Source organism: Euwallacea fornicatus, chromosome 2, assembly GCF_040115645.1.
Source record: "Euwallacea fornicatus isolate EFF26 chromosome 2, ASM4011564v1, whole genome shotgun sequence".
NCBI classification, from domain to species: Eukaryota; Metazoa; Arthropoda; class Insecta; order Coleoptera; family Curculionidae; genus Euwallacea; species Euwallacea fornicatus.
In genome coordinates, this window is record NC_089542.1 from 328,442 (window position 1) to 347,327 (window position 18,886).

The window sequence follows — 18,886 nt, forward strand, 5'->3', positions numbered from 1 at the left end:
TTCTGGGCATACCCTGTATGGAAAACACCCTGTAAATTGTTCAATCAGAATCAAAGATAATTTTACGGGCTAAGCATTGCAATATTTCGCGATCTAGTCGAAGTAACTAGCGCACGTAGACCTCATTGTAACGAGTTTTTTCGTGGAAAATTTTTCTCGGTCTCACATGAGACCCAAGCCGAGGCCGAAACTTCGATTTCTGTCATGCTAAAGTCTGCGACTTCCTCGATCTCGGTCTTATGGTGAGAAACTGGGGAGATTCTCGAGCTCGATATACTCGATATGACACGAGATTGGTCTCCGTCTTGGACTTACGATCGAGACCGAGAGTGCGGCCTTATTAAATCCAAAATTTCCTTTTCGGGTTATGTTCGATGGCTTCAATTTAAATGAGATATTTAAATTTTTCTTTATATTACTCATTATTGCTGAAAATTGCTCATCGCATAATTTTGGGCCACCCAGACTCATGATCAGTCGTTGTAACTTTTCAAGTCTCTCGGGACAATTTCCTTGTGCGCTCGAGATACAGACGCCACCGATTCGATCTAGAAAGTTGCTCCGAGGCTATTTCGAGTTTCTGAAAGATCTCAGAAAATTCCTTCTATCTCTGATAAGTGCATCTGATTAACTGTCGTTGAGTCCCATTCGGACACTCACGGATCTCGAGTACTTGCTCGCGGAATACTTCACGTTACTCAGAAGTTGAATTAAATATAAATTCATTTTAGGTCGAATTCCCTTACCCTATATCAAAATTGTTCTCGGAGATCGAAGATCAGCGATTTACGTTCGCGATCAGCGCGGTTGGCGAGTCGACATTTCATCCTCAAAAATATTTCCAAAAAAATTTCCTTAAGAAATCGCTCTTAATTTTGGTACTTTTTACATGCTAATGGCGAGTTCCCACGGTGCGCATCGGTGCACATAACACGGTTGAGACGCGTCAAATTTGAGGAAAAAAATTACCGATTTTGATGTCGAATGAAAATGTCTTTAGAGGTTTTCCTTGAAAACTTATAACTTCCGAAGCCCTAATGGACTTCTGCCCTCACTTTCCAAGGTGGCGAAAATCTGCCTGGCACCCAAGCCCAAAGGGGTACACAACTTTTTTTATTTACCTACCCAGTATACTAAAATCATAAACCCATTTAGCAAGGTGTCGTGCTGCCTGTTAGGGTTGATCCTTCAGAAAGCAGGTGTTGTTGTGCCTGTATATCTACCATCTGATACCACAGTCTATAATTTTTATTGCTTGTCGTCGTTTGAATTGTTCTAACGGTTTTGTTTAACATGCTGTTTCTAAGAAATTCTGTTGCGGTGTAAGTTTGGCTAAAACAACGTAAAACTTGAGGCAAATCGAGGACAAAAGGCCATATACCACAGACAACTTTTGAGGCGACAGAAGGGATTTTTATTGCTGTTAATTTATATATGAAAAGGTGAGGTAAATTAAAAAGAAGGAACGTTTCCTAAAGGAAATACGTTGGGTTTGTCTATTTGCCTGTAAATAATTTAGTAGCATAAAGGGTCCGCCATCGCCACTCGCCATTTATTATATCGATTAAACCATAATTGATGGAGTTTTCAAGCGAATATGCACCGTTTTCAATTATTGTTCGAAACAGAAAATTGAAATAAACGCATACTAATCAGAAACAATTTTATCGGCCATAAAAAGCCCAATAAACTTAGGCACGAACCTCGATAAACTCTTCACCGAAGCTATTAATATATTCTATAACTTGCAAAAAAATCACAACCCCATCTAGCGACGTCGCCCGAAAAAAAAAAAATCTCACGCGTCGCCCTCTATGGGGCGTTATTATTTTTTTCATTCATTTAACGCTAAAATTGAGCCTTCGACCGCAACATCTGACCCTTATTTCACGCGGGGACATATCATATATCATTAACCGAGTTATTAACGAATGCCCAATTAGCCATAACTGTAGCTTTAACTGGGATTATGGTTCGTAAATTTCACTTCTAATTAAAACAGTCGCCGCCACCGCGACATGGCGCGGGTGTTCCGTACTCTGGTGTCGCCACAGTCGGCGTTACAAGAACCGTTACAGACTTCGGGTCTTCGGATGTTATGTTAATCGGATATTTAGTACTGATGTCCGTATTGGTGGTGACAGAATATGACTTAATTTCCTCGCTAATTGGGACCACGAATGGGTTTGTTTGTAGGGAAGTTATGAACGCGGCGCTAAAACGGTAAATTTCAAAAGAGTCAGTTAGTTTGTCTGAGTATCTCCAACGATTTTGAAGTTGAGTAAATCTGCTAAAACGCGCCATGTGCCCCCGTCGTTTCTCCATTGCAAACTCCGAGCTTGCTCGTATTCTAAAACACGTCGAGCGCAACTGAGCCGCAATTTGACCTTCCGGTCCAAAACGTCCTGTACCACTTTTTCATTTTGACCGTTCTTCAGGAGTGAAAAGACAAAAAGGGTGATAATAGGAAACCCCCCAAAACCGTATAATTACTCTGGTACTTTTACTGCCGGAAAATTTGTCCGAACCCGAGACTGGTACGTCCCTGTCTTCCAGCCGCGTTGGGCGCATTTAGGAAATTTGCAGCCGCCGAGCGTTGCAACACTCGAAGCTTGAAGTAACCGCTTTTGCTGCTGGGAGCGACTTAATTTTTCAAACGGCTATTGAATGGATGTGCTAAAAATGAATACATCCGTCAAAGTCGACACAGTGACGATACGCGCCCGATGCAATGGATACGCCGCGGCGCTGCGGCCTCCTGAATGCGCCCATCGAGCGGCCGACATTCGGGGTGCACTGGCGTGCGGTTGTCGACTCGGCAGTGAGAAATCTCAGAAAACAGTCGAAACAGATAAACGCTTTTTGTACGTATTATTTTCTATTTCATATTGCACGAATAGGTCGGGTCCATTAAATGGAACGTTACAGTACCTGACACTTGCTGGGCAACCTTAGGGGACATTAATTAGAGACCTACATTTGCATAATTGCGGCCGTTTTAATTAAACATTTTTCTCCTAGTGTGACCATTTAGTCTGATAGTTGGAATTATTTTTAAAACTAAAGATAATTTGAGGCACTGCAATATTCACTTTTTTACAAATACTGTTTTGCATGTAGCACCTGCTGACATAAACAACTGCTATAAATAGTTTTAGACTGATAGGTACCACCATTAACTAAATTTATTCTGTACGGTCGAGGCGGATTATTTTTTCAATTTTTTATGTATTATTTTCTTATGTTAGTTAACGTTTGGCCTCTTGTCGCGTTCCGAAATGACCGCGAACTAACGTGCACCGACCCGAACCGAATTTCTCGAAGGTCTTAGGTGACATTTTAAAAGATTATTATCGAAAGATTTCTTCGCGTGCGGCGCCCGTCGCGAAAGGAGAAAATTCGTGAAAAATTATCAATCATTTTCCAACGGGTCGTGGCAAGAACGCTCCGAAATAGTACGCCCATGTGTTTCACGGGCCGAACGCACCGAATATTTCATTGTGACATTCTACGGGCCTCGCGTCGACAGAGACGCATCCGCGTGATTGTTGCAATTGTCACGAATTCGTCCAAGCTCGAGCCTCGTACGCTCCTGTTTTCTGGCCGAAGTTTTAACGCATCCAGTGACGTGCACCGGACGTCGGCACAGCAACGGGAACAAACTTATCGCTCGACATCCGAATTTCTGAACGTATCGTTTGTGCCTTCGATCCCAATCGACCGCATTGGACGCTATCGCCGATGGTAAGGCCGCGAAGGCCTCGATTAAGCTTGACCATCGTCATGGGCTGTAATGTCGGATTGAGGGAAAGATGAAAAGCAATTTCTCGAGCATTGCTCTGGTTTGGGATCAGCTACTACGCGCCTTCATACTGTTTTGCTAATTTACATTCGGGCTTCTTAATTAGGTCCATTCATACGTAATATTGGGCGCACCTTCCGCCGAACTGTAAACTTTAAATTGGTTAATTCAGCTCTCGGACAAATTATCCCTTTACAAAAGATAACAACAAAAGATTGTAAAAAACGGAAATTGAAAACCAAGGCGGTACCTCATCCATCTTTCCTCGCTACTGTTCTTGGAGTCATTAATTTGAGTCACAGGCAGAGATATAATAGACCTTTATTGGGATAGAGAGAAGCTACTATATTTATTAGCATTAAACAAAACCGATTCGGCATGCTTGTCGAAAAATACGTGAACAAGAAAGAAAGGGCAATTTCGGATTTCACGCCGGTGATTATTCATTCGCACCGTACTATTACACTTTTGTTGTTCTCGTTCTTGGATTTTTCACAACACGAACGCAATCGCAAGACTTGCGGTTACCTGAGGAGGCATCGCAAGAACCAAAACTTTCCTTGAAACGTCGCCGGTGCCGTTCCTGCACTTTCCGTCATAAAAATTCTCCAAATTTCATTTGTTGACCCTTTTCTTTCTGCATGAATCCATTCTTCTCAAGAATATCCGAACTCGAGGCAGAAGACCGCGAGCCGTCCGAGGAATGCCCACTTTTGATCTTTAGCGGTACGATGCTCTTTTGCTTTTTTACCGGGAAGTTTTTCAAATTTTCGAAAGTAGTAAGAAACCTGTTGACGTATTTGCGAACGCTACAACTGAATCCGGAGGTAGCCAGACATAATTAGCGGGTATGCCCTGCCAGTGGCATCATAAGATCATCACTATACGGCCTAGCCTGTGCAAGATATCAACAAAAAACGATTTTTTCCTTTTTTTTTTGTTTTTTGTGGGGAGTTTGGAGATCCAATTTTAAAATTCGTCCTCCGTCAACCCGGCCGAGGTTCTGGCTATAATCGAAAAACACCGATCGGGAGATATTGGCCTCCTCAAAGAGCAAGGGTATTCCATCTTCGCAGCCCGAAGAGCCCAGTCATCTCCCGTGCGGTACCCTATAGGAGAAGGTAAAGAAATCTGGACTAAAACGAATTTTTGAGAAATCGTTCCTGCCCCCTGATGATTCATGCCAATTGACGTTTACGTGACTAACCTGAACTAACAGCGAAAACGGCCTCAAAGGTCCTCAATGTGCAGATCAGTCCGTGGGAAAACGTGCACGCGCCGAAATTGATTTTCAGATAACTACATTCCTCCGGACCAGCCATTTAAGAATTTAAAAACTTGAGCAAAAAACGATTTAAGCGAATCTCTCCCGAGCACACACCATCGTGCGCCACTGGCCCCCTGCGAACCTCGTGTCCATTGGGGTGGACAAAAAACCGCGTCGTAGGCCATGCGTGGGATTCGAGAACGACTTCTCTTGAATTTTTCTTTAAGAATTTCGTTAACAAACTACGAATTGTGCTCCAATTAAGATTTTAAATTATCACTCTCTTGAAATGCCGATTAATCGATGTCCTGAGAACTTTGCCAACACGTTAAGCAAACAATGATGTAACGGCGCATTTCCTTGGTATCATGAAAGTTATTTTTCCAGGTAAAGTTGCCGGGACATTGACCTATTGGCCCTTAAAGCTGTTTATACAAGCGGCTGGAGAACCGAAAAGTATCGCCGTCACGGGAAGACCTGTACGAAATGGAAGGGGGCTTTTTTTCACTGAAATAAAATGAAATTCATTGAGGGACATTGGCTTCGTCAAAAAATAAAGGAAGAAGTTAAATGAAGACGTTACTCCAACGTGAACGATCCGACGAGCGACCTTCCGAGCCCTCATGGGTGCTCACTTTCGTGGACTAAAGAATCCGATTATTCCCAGTGTCGTTCGCCGAATGCTAATTGGTTCAAGAAAGTAGCAAAAACTGGAATATATCGACGATTTTCCACGAATCGCTCATATCGGCTCTTAATTGCACGCCAATGAACGTTCACGTGACAACGACGTCTTCGACTTTCCAACTTTTCCTGTTGATCCAGCGGGAATGGCTCTCTGGAAAACTGTTGTGAACTTAAAAAAAAACCGAATGAGGAAGCCCTAACTTGTAATTCGTTGTGTGCCAGTTCCGATCACTTCTTTACCGAAACTCGCTTGGTCTCTCTGCCAAACCAACGACTGAGCAGAACGGTCTAAGAACATTCTTATTCTGAGCGAAAGAGGACTGCATGAGAGCCGAACGTATCGCCGTACGCCAACGGACTTCTGGACAGCTGCGATGTCCCAACTCAAAAGTGTCCATTTGAGCGAGCGAAAAACGACGGCCTAGTCCATGCATGGAGTCCGAGGGGGACTTTTTTCAAAATTTTCATTTGAAATTGGTCATTAGCAAACTGTAAATTGCACACCAATAAAAATTTTAAATTATAACCCTCCTAAAGTGCCGATAAATCAATGTCCTGAGAACCTTACCAAGGCTTTATTTCATCGTTTCTTTAACGATGAAATAAAGGAACTTTTCTTTGTTTCCATTAAAGTTATTTTCCCTGGTAATCTTGCTGAGACTTTGATCTATTGACCCTTAAAGTTGTTTATATAAGTAACTGGAAGGCAGAGACGTATTAGAGCCGATTCTACGGTTGAAAAAAACAACTCCTGCAGAGGCTATTTTTATCAAAGAAAATGGTTTTCGCTGAACGGAGTGATCGGGCAGTACGCCAATGACCTCTTACGCGCCCTTAAAAATTCTAGACGCACCTGTGGCGAGACGCAGGGACGTAGCAGTTTCAAATCTGCGTCGCCTTTGCTTAATATCTGAGAGAACTCTAGGAAACGGAACCGATAGTCCGGATCTGGACGGCCGGAGAACCTCGTTCGGACGTGGATGGCGGGGGTTTCCCGGCACCAAAATTTACACCAACAGGTGGCGCTGGCAGCAAGAAAAACGCGGTTGGACAAGTTCAACGTTGTACGTACGTACACGGTGACACCCAAAACTAACAACTCGAAAATCTCTTCAGTAAAGCAGCGTCTCCGCTGCAGATTAAATTACTGTAAAATATGAGACATTTTTATGGTTCACTAGGGCGCGGATTTGTATTAGCGAATCGAACTCAAAAAGTAGCAAAATTAATGAATCGAGGAACATACGGGGCGTTCCACGTGAAGAGGTCGATGCGGTAATCGAGAAGACGATGAGAGATGCGCATTGTCAAATCGATTGAAGACCGACTCCGGTAAGTCTCAAATCACTCGTAAGTACTATCGGGAAATCGCTCCCCCCAGACGCTAAATGAACCCTAAAGATTAAAGATGGAAATGTAGAAAATGAACGTATTATAGAAGAAGAAAATTACACGGAATGAAGGCGGTGAAAAACAGGGCTTAGAAGACGAAGTTGAAAGGGAAACAGTTTGTGAAAATCGATCTTACACGGCAACGAAAAATGAGCATGTGAAGAAATCGCACATTTCTCTAGCCGTCAGGTAAACAACATACATCAAAAAGGCCGTAATATACAGGATGTTCGACCGCATGCAATTTCTTGGCAATTTCCGTCTTTCAATTCGTAAAAGATTAATTCGACTCAATTCGATTGTCATTTAATACCTCGCGCCTCTTTGTCCTCATCAACAGTTTCTCAATCAAGAATCGACGCACATTTAAAAGGGGACTTCGCGAGGACATTCTGGAGGAGGAACTTACCTGCGTTTGTGTAAGCCCTAAACTCGCAGCCAGTTCAGCCCTTTCCGGAAGGGCCAGGTACTGAGTCCTTTGAAACCTTCGATTTAACTGCTGTAGCTGCAGGCTTGAGTAAATTGTGCGCGGTTTCCTCATCTTCTTGCCCTTCCCTCCACCGGATGGTCGGTCTAAGGACAGGCACTTTTCTGAAAAAAGAAAAGAACAAAACCTCATCAACGGGGCTCCGTCAGGACGTGCAACATTTGCATGCAAATCAGCCCATCTAAAGAGGGACTTTCGCCCATGTTCATGTTGGGATAACATGGAAGGAGATCTCATCGTATTTATGCACGATATAGCAGTAATTGCAACATTATATTATTCGAACCGAGACAGTTTGGTACCGTTAAAGTGGTGGCGTCAAGCATGGAAACTCTCCATTACCCGGACCAACAACGGAACAATCCACGTTGTACGAATCCGAAAGAAAAAGCCCATGCCCGGCTCTATATTTGTCAAGGTTCGTTTTAAGCCATTTTTTCTCTGGTTCACCTGTATATACGCATATAAATTACAAAATGCTTTTCAATGAAATGTGTTTTGTATGTTCGGTTGCAATTTACACGAAGAAATGATAAGCCGCTTGTTTTATCGTATACAATTCTGACCTTCGAGTAATATCGGAATAGCTATTCATGTATACGAAATTAAACATGTCTATTCACTTTAAAATTACTTGTTACTAACAAATAAGATACGTTGTAATGTTATACGGACAAATTAGTAATTGTTGAAAGAACCCTTGGGTGGAGTTATAAATTATTATAAGAGCACTCTTGCGCAGGCCCGGAATACCCTCGGCGCCAGTGGTAAGTTTAAAGCAAATTTATGGCGGAATTGACGCAAATGCGGATGACTCGGTACCGGCACCAAAACATCTCGATTTTCCACACACATTCGTATTTCTTTTATAGACTAATTAGAAATTTTTCGAGCGGGTAGAAAAATATAAGTGGATCATAAGCCATGGCTGTAATTGGCCAATTATAAGGCAATTACAATCATTACAATATTTAGTCGTCAGTTTCGAAATGATATATTTCGACAGAGCAGTGATTGGTGTGGACTTGGGAACATTTCTTTTTTTTTTTTTTTTTCGGATTATTACGGCGATTTTTCCGTTCCCACATTGCTCCGGTGCTCTGCGCGGCGCGAGACAACTTCCGATGCGTGCCACGGACTCCTCTGTGGGAAAGTTCCTCCCGGACGCCTCAACTCAAATTCTAAGAGGAGGATGGGAGGATCAGAGAGCCGGCTTTGCTCGGAGCCGGACGCCGGCCCAGGTTCCGGTCCCTAACGACGCTTGTTCGGGGTGCGGGGAGCGTTTGAAGGGCAGCAAGTCGCTCAACTTCATCATCGGGTTTGAGTTGGGAACTCTCCTTTAACCGAATCAATCGCATTGAGACATTAGGCGCGGAGTCTTTGAGACCGCGGGGCCATTTGCAATGATTTTTTATTACGTTACGGTACTCCCTCCGTTATTCCCCTTGGGGTTAAACCAATTTATAAATGGACTCCACTCTATGCACTCTATATTTTTCGGGACGCGTAGAGCTGGTTTCCAGACTGAAGAACGCGGACTTTTTTTAAACCGGCATTATCTCCGCGAAGTGTCATCAACGGGCCGGAAAACGTTTTTAGTGCGCAGGCCTAGGTGAGTCCGGCGTCGAGCTCACGGGGAACTTTTTACGACGATCAAACAGCATCGCCTTTAGACCGAATCAATGACACTGATTGTACTCGGTCTTAGGCGATTTCTCTCGCCTTGGACCTTTTGACAACACCCCACAAACTCATTTTGACTTTGTCGATCCGAGTTCAAAAAGGCAGCTTTAATCCCTTCCGGACTTGAGGGTGGTCCGAGAACTCTTAAGAAGATCGAAAAAGTGGGACCACAGTTGCAACCCCTAAAGCGTCACCAGAAAATCGTCAATCTGTCACGCTGTTCCCTGAGTTTCTAAAGGATTCATGACGCCGAGAGGCAAAACGAGACTTGCGGAGATGCACGTAAGGTCGCTTCCCATCCCGGTTAGCCCTAATGTTAATCCAAGTTAGAAGTTCTTTCCGATGAGGTTTCGGTCTCTCTCCGATAATGGAATAGTCCAAACGGTGTTTCAACAAAATCGCCTCCTTCAAAAATTGAAACCGCAATTGAAATTCGTCCTCACAAGGTTACGATAGTCACTACAAAAATACTTGAATAACTTGTCCCCACAAGGTCAATGCCATACCTCATTAGACCAATATTGTCCTCAGAAAGTATTTGTGTTAAAAATTCAAATGCGGCACTTTCCAAACTTTTTTCATTGGATTAATGATTTTGCCGCCTTCAGCGAACTGCTGGAAGAGCGAGCGAACCGTGCGGAAAGTGACTCTCTTGATAAGGGAACTTTGACTATCACATTCACCTTGCCGCATTTGGGGATGAACACCCCCAAGGAAGCATTGGAAATCGTGCCTTTATTATTCACGGATCAACTTTAAGTCGAGAAACGGGAGTAAAAAAAAAGAGCTTTCGTGTGCAAATCCGAGTCCTCACGAGTCACTTTTCACACCCAAACGTCCTCACGGTTGATTTTTTTTGTAATTCTAGCGCAGTTCTGTCCTCGTGGGCGATTTTTTCCTTTTTGTGGGGTCTATTTGCTTGTTATTAGCTTGCAAGAAAAAATTATAGAAACTCGTCCTCGCGAAGTTAATGGCAAGGTCGGGATTACCGAAAATGTAGTCGCTAAATTTTATTGTCTATAATCATAAAGTTTTGGCTCATTAAACCTGCTTTCAAGGCAAAATCGACCACAAAATTCCGTCTTCTACGATGACTTTTCACGTTTTTCGTTCGTCCTTAGACCTAAAAATCATTCAGGAATAAATAGTGCTGAAACGTGTTCGGAACGGTCCAACTGCGCTCATTCTCTTGAGGGGTTGATCAACGTAATCGGTGACGATGTGAACGGTCGAGAAACGAAAGTCGTCCTTTCCACACTTTCTTTAGAGAATTCGCAAAGTGTCTTTCTTAATTCAGTAATTCAGAATACGGTTGGGTCAGATCCTGGCCGGTTGAAAATTGCTTTCATAATAAGCATCATGAGCGCATTCAGTAGGTGTTTAAGGGGTTTATGACTACTTATAAATGAATATTACAGTCAAGTCCCACTGATCATTTATAACCTGCATATGACCGCTGTAAATGTACCCGAGGAAAATGGCGTTAGCTCGAGACTTATTGACCATTTTGCTGTAACCATAAAGACCAAAGCCTTAACCATGCGGTGATGGATCGTCTTCCACCCCAAATTGAAACGTCTCGCGTAATTCTTTCTTCGTTCTCGATCGGCCTGAAAGGCGCCACCATTGGGGTTTTTATCTCAGAAATCAAACACACGTGATGTTCCATCGTTAACAAGACGTCTCGATGCTGAGTGACTGCAACGATATCCCAATAGGAACTTTTTTTTTTTTTTTTTGAAAAAGAGAGAAGAGCGTCCTTTCCCTCTGCGTGAGGAGTAAGTTTGCTCCTCAAAAATGATTTTAAGCTTCGCTCGTGCGAGCGAAAATGGCTTTTCGACGATCCGAGCGAGGTTACCCTCTCGCGGTGGCACTGGCTGCCCTCCCTCGCCGTTCGGGAAAAGTTAAATTTTCTTTTATGTACGCGAATATCACTTTTTAATTAACTAAATGGCGTGTAGTTAATGCTAATTAGTACTTGATAGTTTAATGTCAGTTTCCCTACTTCGAGTCGATTTTGGTAATAACTCGCACCATTGGGGACCTGCAGGGAAACTCTTAGGACGTGACCCCTTTTCACTTGAGCGAGTGTGTGATATTACTTCGAACTAGGTTGGAATTCGAGATATTTCAGAATTTGTGTTGGCATGGCTTAATCATTCGGTGTATGCAAAAACATTAGCATTTTCCCCTGCGATAAGCCATGGATTTAGACTTGTAAAAATGATGATTCATTGTAAAAAGTTTATATGGCGAAAACGCATGTTCGAAGTGGTTTTCCAGACAACTATTTCCTTTTGAATTTTGTGGGAAACGCCGAGGGTCCAACCGACGACTCGAAGCGGGTTCCCGAATTGACCTATCAGATGCCGCGTCTCTAAGCCGCCTTAAGTCGCGCACTTAAGGCATTTTAAGGCTCCTACAAAGTTCCTAACCTGCACCGGCACAAAATTCGTTTCATATCATTTCTGAACGCCCCTTCGACTGTTAAAAAAGACCTTGAAACTATAATCATCAAAAACTAACGTAAGTTACAGTCACAGATTTTCTGTTATAAATTGTCTGGTTTTCAACTTTACAGCTTAAACATTTTCTGAATGAACTGGATGATTACAAAGTAAACACTGCAAATTATTGTCATTAGAAGCTCATTTTTATAGCCTACAAACGATAAAAGTATTATTGAATATACTAAAAGAGAGAGTGACGTTCTGGTCTGCGATTGACCCAAACTGAATTTAGAGAGTGATCCATAATTAGATCATTTTATTGATTGCAGCCGAGCATAAATAGAGATCTTTAACCAAGCCGAGCTGGTCCCAGCAATTTTCCGTGTTGGTAGTTAGCCGGGAGATCCGATGCGACCTTAGAAATTTACTCGTTTGACCAAAGGGCAAACTTCCACGACCTTACGGAGTAATTTTCGAAATGCTCCAGGAAGCGAAACTGACCTTAAAAATCAATTTTCCCCAACAAGATCCAACACGAAATAATGCGACTGAAGCATTAGCAAGACGCTTTTTAACCAACCTGACTGACTAGAACGAACCCGAACTAACCTGAACGAAACCGATCCGACTTCAAACAACAGTTATTTCCTTTTTTTTAGCTTGTTGAATTGAAAATGACAATTGGAAAACACAAGTGATATCCGTGGACATCGGTCAACAACCCAAATTTGGGATGAAATCGCGGGGCAAACCTGACCGAGCCGACCTTAAGGAGCCATTTTTTCGATTTTTGACCAGTACCTCCCACTGTTGAATAGAACACACTAAGTGACCACGTTAAAGATCGATTTAAAAATGTTCTTCAGTTTCAACCATGGAAGTCGAAAGTTTATGCACGAACGTCATCATCGACCTGCTAGATGAACTGGACGCTTTCCCAGCGTTCGTTGCGAACATGAACCCAGCGTCGATGGTCTTGACTGTAGAGCCTCAGAAACGTCGTTTTACTTGTCAAAGAGACAAAAATCCGCAAAAATTTCAAGACGTAATGTGCCTTTGGGGGACTCCGCGGCGCCAAGAAACTGTTCGCTTGACAAGGTTGAGCACGCTCGTCCATGATTTTGGACTAGTGCTCCATCTGCAAGTTAATGGAGAGGATTTTAGACATGCAGATGGATTTGATGCACACCGCAATCCTTGATGTGCCTTAAAAATGCAGAATTTTACCTGCAGGTAGGGAGTTCCGTCATGTGGGATTCACGGTTTTACCATTTTGCCCCTTTTCTGCACTTGTTCGAGTCCACAAGATAATTATTACACGAGTCTAGAATTAACTGACCCTCAAGCAGGCCTTTCCTTAGAAATATAAATCTTCATCTTCCTTCATGACCCCTTGGAGTTTTTTGAACTCTCAGGCCTGCCCTCCAATTTTTAACGCTCTTGAAGATTTTCATACCTTCTGATTCGGTAGAATCGGTGGGGGAGAAAAACGTGTCATGTCGCTCTACTTGAAAATCGTTCACACGACTTGGGTCCTGCCTAAACACGTCATTTAGTCATCTGACCCGAACCTGAACTAACGTGACGGAGGAATTTTCTGTACTTTGATCGATTTTCAAGATTCTTGACCAACTCGGACTGTTCTTAGAAAGTAGCTTTCGCGGCTACGGACTAATAACTAATCTAAATCGACCTTAAAGGAAAATTATCACGACTAATATTGTAAGTTGGAAACGAAACTGATCGATAATTTAGGGAAGTTTGCACGAATGCAAATCAGGTTGAAAAAGAGCATGTGTGCACGCGTGCCTTTTTCAGTTTAAGTTGCATGAGTGCAAATTTGTCACAGATTGTTGATTTATTTTCGTTGCACGAATTGTTACATTTAAGAAAAGAATTTGATGATCACATACTTGAAAGGGCGGCCGCAACACGTCGGTTTGTATGAAGCCTGGTAGGGCGCAAAGGGAAATTGTCGCCATATATCGTGCAATTGCACCAGTGCAAATTGTCGAGGTGTTCGCCAGGTCAGCGCAACAATAACGGTCTCCGCGAGATATTTTCAGGATATTTCAATTAACCTGAATTAACCTTACGGAAAGAATCCTTCGGTTCACACCACGCACTTTTCATGTTAAAATTGCAAAGTTGTCGACTAAGCAACCGGAATTGGTCTTGGACAGCGTCAGAATTTAGGAACTCGCTTTGGAAGCAGAAATACCACAGAAAAACTGAGAACATTGAATGAGTATTTCAGTAATTTGCACTAACCCGAATCAACTCAATAATCTGAATTTTTGAGTTGCACAATCTATGTACGAGACATAAAAAGACCTGAGGTAGGAATGTAGTTACGGACAGAGCACTGCAAAATTGTGAAAAATTATGTTGCGGAGAGCCAGAATTTGGTAATTTTCGTGAATATATCTCTAAAGTTCCTCTCTATCCAGCTTTAGAGCTTTTGAGCGAAGGGAGCTCAGCAGTTCAGGATATCAAATCGGCTGAGGCAGTATTATAGTTATTGAGAAGTTACTGGAAAGTAGTTGAAACAAACTTGCCGGGAACCTGTTTCTGGACATTTTCCTACGTTCAGCGTTAGAATCCCTGTATGTCCAGTGCTATAGCTTTTGACCGTAGAGAGCTCAGTATAGAGTCACTTTGAACTCCTAATCGCAGTCCAAGGTATAAAACAAACCCAAGATAGATTTCTGAGTACCGATGGGCGACTGGAAAAAATAGTCAAACATGCATTGCCAGAAACGTGTGTTTGTCCCTTCTCCCTTATCCAGCTCTCAACTTGCGTTCCATCTAACTCTAGAACTCTTTACTACATGTCGTCTTAACTAATTACATAAGTCTCTGTAATCGAAAGGAGTTATCTGTGCTGACCATATTACCTATAGCTTTAGCAGAAATCCCTTTAAAGTATACGAAAGCGCATTTGACTTCGTCATGTTTTTGCATGATTTAGACCTAATTGGAAGTTCGCGGAAAGAGCTGATTTCGATCTCCTTAATGATATTTACAACTGCAAGCTTCACAGTAGTTTTCGTTAATGTGTCGTCGTACTCCCGTCGGTTACCAAGTGCACTTCACTGTAACTACATCCACCACAAGGAACCCAGGAACTTACCATCATCTTTAGGCGACGGAGGACAATTCGAAGCGTACGATCCTAAGTGATATCCAGTATAAGAATTCTGATGCATGGGAGGAAACGGATATGCACCCAAAGCACCTCTCGGGCTGTGGAACCCGGTATCGTGTGCACTTGGAGGACCCGTGTGCGCGTTTGCGGCCGGGGAGTTAAAATGGTGAGGATACGAGGTCCGCAAAGGGCCGTAGCCATGTTGCTGGAGTTCGATAAAAGCACTTTTCGACACTGGCGTCGAGCTGCTGGAATCGTGGGGCGTCGGGGGTCCAAGGTGGGCTTCGCCCGACATCGCGGGCGTCCCGGGGGGGTCCTCGTTTGGGCCCCCGAAAGGGGAACCCAAGTCTGTGAAGTTTAACGTCGCGAAGGGCTTGTGTTCCACTTTGACCAAGTTCGGAGGCGTTTTGGAAGAACTGGGGAGCGCCCAGGGATCACTGCATGCACTACGACACTTCGTCACTAGGGGGTATGCGGGGTGAGGCACAAAGTCACTATGTCCTAAAGTCCCGAAAACGGTAGTCAGTTCGCGCTCCAAAACAATCAAAATATCGAAATTAGTTTAAAGAGTTTAATAACATTAATCAAATGACCGAAGGCAATTTGGTGTATTCAACTGCGATAATACGTGTAATTCACACTATAATTGAATAAAAACTATTTGAAGATTAACCCGAAACCAAATTACACGAAATTGAGTGCAGATGTCTTTTTTTACGTCGAAAATTGATCGTTCGAAACCAACCATCTACTTCCTACGAGCGTAGGGACTATAATGAAGAATAATCATATAATAGTTAGCTTGGGGACTTAGTTGCACCTTTCAGCCGATAGGTCTCGCTACCATTCAGCGTCGCAGCATCGAAGCGCCGCCTAGAACGTCGCCTATTGGCTACCCATGAGACTACAGTCGGATAGTGCCTTATTATTAAGGTGGATACGGCCCGAAATGGGCGGCAATCGTCGTATTTTGAGGCGACCAGGCCCGCCCAGCCAGACTACAAGGCGCGCAATTTCTAGGTTAAGCTAAAAAGAGATACTGCTTTTATTACGTAGTGAGCATTTTTATGCAAGAAAAATTGCACCGTGTTGCTCGAATAAGGAGCCGGGTGTTTGTTTCTTTATTGCAGAGTATGGACTGCAAGCCGCAGCTTGGAGGTCGTACATGCGAGCCTCAAATAGGTAAAGTTTTGGTATTGAAATATGGCAGCTAGCGGCACGAACGTGGGAACACAGCGGAAGTTTGGACGAGAATAAAGGAAGGCGGGAGAGATAGGTAAAATGTGATTATCATCGATTTTAATCAACAGGGTTTTAGAAGCAAAGATTTCGGAAGTAATTTAATTTTCGTGGTCGGCGCGAGTAGCTTCGCAGCTAAAATCGTGGAAAAATGAAATCTGGGAATGTTCAATTAGTTCAGGCTAGTTTGGATATGGGAGCGACCTCACAAGGCGGCGAAAAAATTACTACCTCAAGTGCCGGATGAATTTATCGTTTCTTCATACACTGGGCATTAATAAACGATTTTTATGTTCGTTAATTATAAAGCACTTTTTACGAAATGTTATTGCGGCTACAGACCGATTCATTATACTCCTAGTAACGTAAAGCGAGGGACAACCGCAGAACTGACTGCGACGGCATATTGACGGCGTCTTGTATGCTAACGTTATGGTATTCCGTAATGTGAGTGTGCGAAGGCGCTTAAAATCTGCACACCACATTACGAAACACCAGCATTTTGTAAGGTGCGGGAATTCAAAGGTTTCTCGTACACGAATATTACTCGTTATTTTTACCACAAGTGCGTCAATATTACGACTTATTCGCGCCCTTAGGGGTCGAGGGTTAGAAATGTGTTTCGAAGCGTTCAGTTCGGTTTTAATGTCGAAATCGGACCTTCCGACATTAATCCCTCAGTGACCACACAAGCACCATGAAGACCGTTGTACGCACGCCACAGCATATTATAATCGTCGATTGCGGTGCATGCGCAATTCAAATTTTCCTTCTATGGACGATTGAAGTATTTCGGAGGTGTTTAATTTCGAATTAAACGTTAAATTGTTGTTAATTCGCGTTAAATTGAGACGAAATCTGGCATGAAGCGCCGCATACATGAGGCATAAGTTATTGGATTTGATGCGAACCATCTGTTTACGAGTTAGCTCGCTCGGACATGAGCATATTCGACCGATAAAACTTTCGTTCACCTATTTGTGAAGTAAATGGAAATTTGATTTGTCTAATTAGTGGTGCAGAAAGTGATGTCCTGCCGCACACTCATTGCAACTTACCCAACTGGCCTTCGCATAGTTAGTGAATAAAAGTGTCACTTTCGCACGCATATTTTTACTGTCTGCGCATGTGCGTTACGCGTACCGGCGAAGGTCACACTTTCGCCCGCAAATGCGTGCAAGTGCGTAGGTGAACCATGCGAGGGGATTAAATTTAACAGCCCCCAAACGTTTAACTTATAGAAAAGCAATAAGTTAATTCATGCATGCGTAAACCCCGCTTAAAGCAGGATTTAAACATGTGTGGTTTACTGGGGCACTGACGCTATTCAGCCAGGTCTGCAGGAAAAGGTTGATTTTTAACTAAAATGCCTAGCGAAACTTGGGATTTTCACGCATTCAGGCGTTATTATCAAATCTAGCAAAATAACAGAAAATTCTCGGAAAATTTAAAGGTTTTTCCGACATTCTACACACGTAATTTAAGTGCTACGTATTTCTCAAAAGTATCATAGTTACCTTCAGAACTTATTATTTTAATCAATCTCCAGCTTGTTGAAAGGTTGAAATAGACGGATTGTTGCTGTTTTTTATCGTTTTCCTTTCATTGGGTACTTGAAGAGACCTTTAGCTCGGCCACATGTGCTGTACGACGGTTTTTCCGAGATTGTGTTCTTGTGACGTCAAAGGAATTAAAAAAGCTTCGGTGCGATTCCCCTTGATCTAACAATTTTTCTACGTTTTTAATAGGAAACGAGACATTTTTCCTTACTGCTTCGCCGGTCGAATCTTTGCTCTCCTCAGTTTCCAACGGCTACTGCAAATCACCGTCAATCCATTGAATTGAAATGAATTTGGTTCAGGGGTCATTTTGTTCAAAGATGCTTAAGCAGGGTTTCACATGTATAAGTCAGTAGCGCCAGTGTTCGCAAATTTGGAATTTCCAGTGAGCCCGCCCCAACAACTCGTGCCAATGGACACGTTAAAGCTATAACGAACTTTTTGGCGTCGTTAAATGAGATTTTATCCGTGCAGTTTATTGGCGCCAGTGTCAGTACTGGCGCCAATAAACCTCGTTTTTTTAACATACTTTTATATGTATCAATTGTTGGTGTTATTTTACCGGGATGATGAAATTTGCGTGTTTTCGCACTCAAAAACACTGGCACTAGTCAACTGGCTTCAATATTTTATGCATGCATAGGTCGTGCTTCATGACGCTGGCAGCGGCGCTAGTACATGTACAAACTTTATTTTAAGTACTGTTTACACACGCATCGACCAATAGTTGACGTCATTTGATCATCTTTACGCGAAAGCTCATCGACGCCATCATGTTTTAAGTTCGGCGGGAAGTATTGAGAAGAGACTTTAAAGTTGAGAACTGTGCTCCTGGTTGTTCTGCTGAGCGGTTTGTAGCGTTACAGGGTGTTCTTACGCCTCAGGGGAGTCTCAGTACCACGACACTTTACCTCCCACGCGGCTTTCAAGGTAACACTCATAAAAATTTCGTGGACTAAAGAAAATTAAAAAAAAACAAACAAAAAAAACGCAAACTTTGCTCCGGTGTCCGGACAATATCGAAAATAGTGAAAATATTGTTTTCTATTATCGATGCTTTTCTCGTTTACTTTTCTCAGCGTTAACAATCCAACGAATGTCACATCAGCACACACTTTTATCCCAAATTTCATAGAGGGAAATTGACTCATCAACGTTCGTTATGGGAGACT

General features: G+C 42.8%; 1 protein-coding gene across 3 annotated transcripts in view; it reads right to left on the reverse strand.

Annotated features, from left to right (window-relative positions):
- The window catches only part of LOC136350060 (homeotic protein distal-less-like), a 56,019-nt gene extending 40,342 nt beyond the window's left edge, over positions 1 to 15,677 (reverse strand). For all 3 annotated transcript variants that reach the window (XM_066301588.1, XM_066301586.1, XM_066301584.1), the window contains exons 1-2: positions 14,902 to 15,677; positions 7,558 to 7,739 (exon numbers count right to left, since the gene is read on the reverse strand). In XM_066301588.1, the coding sequence (XP_066157685.1) occupies positions 7,558 to 7,739; positions 14,902 to 15,211 (492 nt within the window). In that variant the 5' untranslated portion in view covers positions 15,212 to 15,677. The remainder of the gene's footprint in view (positions 1 to 7,557; positions 7,740 to 14,901) is intronic.
- Between the last annotated feature and the right edge of the window lie 3,209 nt (positions 15,678 to 18,886).